Source organism: Rhagoletis pomonella, unplaced genomic scaffold (assembly GCF_013731165.1).
Source record: "Rhagoletis pomonella isolate Grant_MI unplaced genomic scaffold, Rhpom_1.0 Rhpom_scaffold_00006, whole genome shotgun sequence".
In the NCBI taxonomy this organism is placed as follows: Eukaryota; Metazoa; Arthropoda; class Insecta; order Diptera; family Tephritidae; genus Rhagoletis; species Rhagoletis pomonella.
The window spans coordinates 77,969,470-77,977,440 of record NW_023458560.1 but is presented as its reverse complement, the minus strand read 5'-3'; the positions used below and the strand labels follow the sequence as shown (position 1 = coordinate 77,977,440).

Below are 7,971 nucleotides of genomic sequence, written 5' to 3'. Positions count from 1 at the left end.
TATTAATAGGAAAGCTAAGCCAACATTGTCGTTCTTTGCTATCAAAACCAGATAAATTTTCGTGGACCCTCACTAACTACTTGTTAGCCCCCATTTCTTTTTCACGTCAACGTACACCCCCGTCGAGTCTCGCGTGAACCTATGAGAAGCCATCTGAACCTCATTGAGAATCACTGACCTAAACAGTAGTGATAATAGAAGCTGTTTCACGGCAGATGTCAGTGATGCTTTGCTAAGTTAAATATGTATTTATCGCGAGCAAAACATAAACAAATGCGTCACTCTTTTTTTTCGATGAATAAATCACAAAACAGGTCCATCGAACGCAAAATGTTAATAGCCAACTTATCTTAGTTGGCGAGACAGTTATTTAAGCAAACTTAGATAACTTGAAAAATCATCATTAAATCGATTACCTAAATTGTAAATATAACTATACATATGTATATGTATGTATATACCAACGATCGCGCATAGCTTCCGGGGACAGCCATAAAAGTAGATCAACAAATAAACATACGAATATATGTATGTAGATATTTTGCTGGGATTTCCCATTCTTATGATTTCGATAATTTGACAGTTTTGAGAGTGTTTTCCCCGAAGCACGTTCTTGACAAGTGATAAATATTTAGTATCGCATGGATAACTTTTGTTGGACTGTGATTATACGTATAGTAGGGGCGTTCTTAAAAATAACAACATTGTATAACGCTTGACAGAAGAATTTACTATTCAATTGCAAAGTCAGAATTAACGTAAGTGATGACAGGTAAGTCCCAAATGGGTTCTAAAATCACAAAATAGTAGGGTATTGAATATAAGCCCTCGATATGTATGTATAATTGAAATTTTTGACTTTGAATTTTATATGAATCAATTTCAAAAATATGCCAAATTTATCAGATTTCAAGCCGCATATTTACGATAAAAAAAATTACATTTTTTCAAACCGTGGTAGCGATTTCTTTCTTAAATTTGAAATTTTCGTTTCATTTTCATTTTGTAGATAGAAAAATATAAAAGGGTGCCCCATGTTGTTGATATTTTAAGGACCTACATACATACCTATGTACATATATGTATATATGTACATATTTATAAGTACATATGCACTAATGAATGAAGAGCTTATTGCTGCAACGAAAACAAACGTTTTTAAAAATACTTAAGTACATAAATACATACATACATATATATGCATATGTATGAGCACTTCATGCTTGCTAATTGTTTATGTAAGCCGATTACGTAGCTCTGTACGAATCTTTACACACAGCCACAAATGTGCTCTTGCACTTGGTCTTGCAAGCCGAAATAATGAAATTCGCACATTAAACAAAATAATTAACAAGTTTTATTGGCAACAAAATGATGGATGCTGAAAATTCCCGCAGTAAATTTACAAATTCACTCGCAAATTTTTAAAAGACTTTAACGACTAAAATTTGATACTTTATGTTGAAGGAACTTTGTGCATTGTATTCCGTTATCCTCTCTTCGTCTTTACGCCCTTTGATGGCTCTCCTAATCATTATTTTATGAAATTTAAGAAATTCATTGCAGCTATTGGTTGCTGCCTATATGAGACAACTAAATGTTAACCGCACTTCCAGTATTATTTAGGCAACTTTGGTTTTCATGGTCTTATACATATGAAGGTGTGTGTATTAAGGTGGACTTGTTTTATAAAAATTTTACATTTAATCAGGACACCCCCTAAAAACGTGAGATTGATGGAAAAACTACGATATAAAAAATTTTAGATTTTTAGTTTACAACTTGTGCATTGGGTCCGAAGCTTGAAATGGCCCAAAACACTAATTTTTTTAATTTTTTATAGCTTATACATTTTCTTACACATTTTTTAAGTGTGCTTTAATATCGATGCTGCTATTCCGTATTCATAAGGGATCTTTTTGTGAATGATGGATATCTGCAGCTATACCCAATCTTTTCCGACTTATTATTATAAATATTGCAGTTCGTCTTGTTTTTTTGTCAAGCATTTATTGTAATTTTGCATCGGTTTTACACCACGCTCTGCGGTATCATACACAGCTCTAAGTGCACTTATGATTCTCTTACCATTCCTAAAATCTTCACCATCTTGCCACACAGTTGGATTTTTTTTTTTTCAAAAATGTCTTGGAACTGTTGAAATGCTCATATAGTTTGCCAGTGTTTGGTGTAATCAAATCAGCAAATTGATTTTCTAGAAACTTGGTTACCACTCAACCACTTTGAATTGAGGATGCTTACAATATTCAACACCTTCTTCATCATAATTGGTATGAAAGGAATTTAAGTTTTGCCACATTCTCAGTTTATCCTCCAAATGGAATGTTATCCTCAAAGAATGAAAACGCTAGATATTCATCTGATAAGTAAAAAAGAGTCTGTAAATTTGCCAACCACTTTTGTTTTTGGCCTTTTTTCATCAAAATTCTTATAGTTATGCATATTTCGCAGATATTGAATCTCTTCTTCTTGAAGTGCTTCAGGATGGCAGTGGAACGAAACCAAACCTTCACTTAAAAACTTACTATGAAAAGGCAAATTTATTTTTCGTGTTGCGTTAATAAAAATTTGTCTTTAAACATATATAATTTCAGCGAATAAAGTCTTTTGATATCCAGCACGTATGGTGCATAGGTCCAGGTGATCTAAAACTCGTTTCAGCTAGGCTGTTCTTCATTAATGCTGTAAGGCTCTGGAACTCAATTCCTGAATTAAATTTTTAAACTTAAACTTAAATTTTTTAAGCTTAAACCGTTTTGTTATTTGAGATGATTTTTTCATCTTTAAGAAACTATTTTTATTCTTAAACAACTCCAATTTTGGAGGTTATTTTCAAATCGGTCTAACTTAAGTGAATCTTAATATTTTTCCGAAATATTTTGGTGGACGTCTTCAAATACAACAGCTTATATAATTCCAATGGAAACACTGTACCGATTTTTTTTTTTTGTATGGGGAGTGATGCGGTCTAATGTACATATCTACTGAATGAATGAGAATAAGCCAAAAACTATTTCAAAAGGAAAGACAAATGATAAAAAATTAGCGAACGAAAAAAAAAAAAATGTTTCTCGGAGTTGAAAAATTAGCTGAGTAACATATTTTATTGGTGTTTTTTATGCCGATTTCGTTTCTACCGAAAAATCTAACCTTCTTTTTGCACTCTACGTACAAATACTAAGAGGAGGGCGATGAGAAGGCAACATTTTTTGGAGAAACTAAATCGCCATTAATATTCAAATCAACAACTTTTTTTTTATATTTTTTTGCGCAGTAGAAATGGATTTTATTATGTGATGGTGAAACATCTTCTGTTGTCTTCGATCGGGTATAAATAGGTTCCGCAAAACTGTCACTCGACATTAGTTTGAATTGGAAAGACAGCAGCAACGCACGCAACGCCCAGCTTGTACGTATCGTAAACGCGGTCCTTTATAATTTTTGTTTGCCTTCTAAATACATACAAATATCCAAACGGATACTTAAAACTATGAAATTTGTGTTTATTGTGACGCTGCTGATCGCAGCTGCTTCGGCGATGCCACAATTCGGTGGTGGTGGTAACGGTGGCTTTGGAGGACCTGGTGGTGGATTTGGTAATTCTGGTGGAGGCTTTGGAGGACAAGGTGGTGGATTTGGTAATTCTGGTGGAGGCTTTGGAGGACAAGGTGGTGGATTTGGAGGTGGTGGCTTCGGAGGTGGTGGCTCTGGAGGTGGTTTTGGAAGACCTGGTGGTGGCGGCTTTGGAGGTGGTGGCTTCGGAGGTGGTGGTTTCTGATCTGGTGCTTTTGGCGGTGGCGGTCCAGTATTCCGCTAAATGCCAGCGACGAGTGGCCAGTATGTAACCTTTTTATTACCTTCCTTTTATTAGCTCGGGATGTAACTATGTATGCGCCTAAAAGATGCAGAGATTTCTATTCTCAAGTTACATACCTGATGACAGTCCGAATGACAATTATAATAGGGAGGTTTTAGTTTTATAACTATAATTTTATTTATGCTTTAAATAAAACAAAAACCAAAAATATTCTGAGAAAATTTTAGTGGTTTTATTACTTTGCGAGTTTTATGAGGGCCATAATTCATGAAAATACGTCGAAATATGTATCTGTATCTTATGGCCATAGGTCTAGGTTGAGGGCTGATGATGGGCACAAGGTTCGATAAGTGCTCGGACTTATTTAGCCGGCCATCGGTTGGTTGGTTGGTTCGTTGGAAGTAAATTGGCAAATTCAACGGAAATGGGGCAACGGAAATTGCACACGGAAATGGTTGGGACGGAAACAAGTGCTTCTTAAATGTGTGCACATGGTATTAATTTAACAAAAATGTGCTAATAAAAGGTTAAAGAATAAGACTTCGAGCCAAATTCACAGTGCTTAGTTGGCCCTTAGATAAGGAATCAAAGTAACGGTGAGTACGTAGATATATAAAGAAAAGGATAAAAGCAGAGGTAAAAATAAAAACAAAAACAAGGATGTGTAAACATAAAGGCAAAAATGAAGGTCAAGGCAAATTTAACACTTTACTGAAGTAAGGGCAAACGTGTCTGTTTATTGCTTAAGGAGTGTCAATGATTTTCTTGTTTTTATATTTTCGTGAAATTACAGCCTTACAGATGATCGATAGAGTTTAAAATCGCATTTAGAGAGGTTGTCGTCTGCAGACGGATCGTTCATTTTTCCTATCGTTCGTGATACAGAATAGGGCCCTAAGACTCCTAGAAAAAAAAAACAAAAAATGTGATTTTTATTTTTATTTTGATAACTTATTTCTCCAAAAGTATGCAAATGCCATATATGGGAAATTGTTGTTGAAGAAAGATTAAACAAGCGGCCTGCCTCCCAAGGAAAACCGCACGTTAACGTTATGAAGAAGGTGGATTTCAAAGTGATATGCTAATGTTTAAAAAGCATGAAAAAAACTAAAAAGTCGCTTTAATTGAACTGAAAAGTACAGATTTCGTTTAAGAGTAATAGGAAGTTTCCTAACTTAATTTAATTAAACTTTTAAAACCAACTTCATAAGCAAGTGCCCTGCGCTGGGCATGCCTGCTTTAAAAGGATTGATAAAAAGTTACATAACTTATTTCTGATTTTGTGATCTACTCGGAAGAAGCAAGACTTCTTACTCAGAACAAGCAAGATTTGTTATCGACCTTTCGGCAGGCCGTCGCAATTTTCGCTGTACCAATTTTTCGCAGACGCTTTCGTTATTTCTCCACTTTTTCGTGATCTTGTCGATGTAACCAAAGATATGCTCATCCGTTTACATACATATCACTTGTTTACCGGCCATACAGGGCCGGATGAAGAATTTGATGTGCCCGGGGCCGTTATACATGTGGGGGCCCATTTTTGAGTTAATAATTATGTACGATTAATTGGAAATAACGTTACATTGTCATTTTAACCGTATCGTTATTTACTGACTTCTTGAATTCTGACTAGAGATGGGCCTGGGACTAAATATTTAAACCCGATCTCACACAGCCTGAAATTCAATTTTTGAGTCCCGAATGCGGCCAGCCTGATGTGACGCTGTTCGTTTTCGTCACAATAAAACATAGAAATAGTTATTTTTAAGGAAGATATGAGTTTGTGGAGGTTGCGGGTTTTATCGGCAGTATCGGAAAAAGATTATCGTCCCGTTGCGCCCGCAAAATTGTTTAAGACCTTCCCCGAAATCCTGCGACCATCTCTACTTTTGACCACGTGTTTCCATTCATCTTTTATTCTCGTCTGAATTTCTTTGTACTTGCCGCTCATCTTGCATGTAGTCTTAAACGACTGACCACGGCAGTCTCGTATATCAACAGACTTATTATTTCTGCCTGTACTTTTTCACTCTTCAAAGTTATTACTTCCTCGCAGAGGATAAGTGATTCACGTGCCCTCATTCCTTATTTCCGCATTCTTTGATATGTCAGGTAAGAAAGGGGTCATTCTGAGATATTAGTTCCTGCATCCCAAGGAAATTTCAATTATTGTGTGAGTCGAGAGCCAGGAGAAGCTCAGGTTCCGCAAGATGATTTAATGGTGCAGACAAATCTTCTTAATATCTAGCGATGTTATCTGTAATCTCTGAAAAAAATATTTTTTTTGTTCTTTCGTCATCACCAGTGGGGCACCCCCCAAATGTGGGGTCCCTGGGCCGCGGACCCATCGGTCCTGCCCTTAATCCGGCACTGCCTAAATATGTATGCTTGTAAATGTTTATGTATGTATGCATGTATTTATGTATTAAGAACTCATGTACATATGTATGTATGCACTCACTGTGCTCGGTATTTAGAGAATAAACGAAAAACTATTTCAAAAGGAAAGACAAATACTCAACAATTTTCGGACGCAAAAAAAATGTTGAGAAATTAGCTGAGTAGCTTTTTTATTGGTGTTACTTAATATTCAAATGAATTTTTTATTTTTTATTTTTTTTGCGCAGTAGAAACATCTTCTGTTGTCTTCGATCGAGTATAAATAAGTTCCGCAAAACTGTCACTCGCCATTAGTGTGAATTGGAAAGACAGCAGCAACGCACGCAACGCACAGCTTATACATACTTTAGACGCGGTGCTTTATAATTTTTGTTTGCCATATAAATACATAGAAATATCCAAACTCGTACTTGAAACCATGAAAGTTGTATTTATTGTGACGCTGTTGATCGCAGCTGCTTCGGCGATGCCACAATACGGTGGTCCCGGCTTTGGAGGTGGTTTTGGTGGTCCCGGTGGCTTTGGAGGTGGTTTTGGAGGACCTGGTGGTTTTGGAGGACCTGGTGGTGGATACGGCGGTTTTGGTGGCTTTGGAGGAGGTGGATTCGGTGGTCAAGGCGGCTATGGAGGTGGTTTTGGACCTGGTGGTGGCTTTGGACGTCCAGGCTTTGGAGGTGGTGGTTATGGACTTGGTGGTCTTTTCGGCTAAATGCCAGCGACGAGTGGAATTTAGTTTTTAGTAGATTTCTGTTAGATAGTTTAAATTGTATGCAGGACGCATGCACTCAAACACTTACTGCAAGGAAGCTGAACAGCATTCTGTCTTTTTTGTGATTTTTAATAAAACAAAAACCAAAAATATGTTAAGAAAATTTCAGTTGTTTTATTTATTTTTTATTTTTTGGAAATATGAGAAAACTAAAATGCTTGAAAGAAGGCCAAGTTGAGTTTTATGAAGGCCATTTCTAATGTATATGTACATGCTTAGTGAAAATATGACAAAATATGTATCTAACTGTATCTTGTCTCCTTGACTCTTTGTATGCATCCTTATACAAATGCGTTTCTGATCAAAAAGTAACTACTTGCAATACTAACGATAAAAAAACTCAATGCACTTTTAATCATAAATTTTAACTAATTATGATGTAATAGTTTTTGCATGAATACTCATTTTTGGAGGGCTCGCGACACATTAGCAACCCGAAGATGGTAGGCTGAACCATTAGGCCGACGATAGTCGGTGAAGGAGTGACATAACTAACCGCTAACGCGACATTATATTGCCCGCATTTTGCGAGAGAGCATATCCTGTGTTACTGCATTCAAAGTGGGGCTCAGATACCAGTTCAGCGTTGATGATGGGCGCAAGATCCTATAAGTGCTCGGACAAATGGAGCCGACCATCATTGGGATGGCAGTTGGCGAAATTGGCTCGAATTGCCGCGTTATAGCCTCCTACATATCACCATAGTCAGGCGGTGGGAAGGACACCCACTCCATCATCGTTGACTGGGGGTTCGGGCTCGTCTACCGTCGGTGGTGCTGCCCTTCAGTAGAGTTACGGACACTGAAAATTGTGTTCAATCTTCATTTTGCGATTCCGTAACTGTGAGAAAATGCAGTGGTACACAGAGTGCAAAACACACAACCAAAAACTCAAAGATAAAATGCTGTGATTTTTTTGGAAGAGACGTGTACACAATTGTGACAGTTAAAAGTCATTCTCACAC

General features: G+C 36.8%; 2 protein-coding genes across 2 annotated transcripts; both read left to right on the top strand.

Annotated features, from left to right (window-relative positions):
* Window positions 1–3,424: 3,424 nt before the first annotated feature.
* Window positions 3,425–3,799, top strand: LOC118742133 (glycine-rich cell wall structural protein-like). The gene has a single exon (XM_036474094.1). It carries the CDS (start codon window positions 3,512–3,514, stop codon window positions 3,797–3,799), a length of 288 nt encoding a protein of 95 aa, XP_036329987.1. The 5' UTR covers window positions 3,425–3,511.
* Window positions 3,800–6,468: 2,669 nt separating this feature from the next.
* LOC118741766 (glycine-rich cell wall structural protein-like) lies at window positions 6,469–7,110 on the top strand. The gene has a single exon (XM_036473736.1). The coding sequence runs from the start codon at window positions 6,657–6,659 to the stop codon at window positions 6,945–6,947; it is 291 nt and encodes a 96-aa protein (XP_036329629.1). The 5' UTR covers window positions 6,469–6,656; the 3' UTR covers window positions 6,948–7,110.
* The last annotated feature ends 861 nt before the right edge of the window (window positions 7,111–7,971 follow it).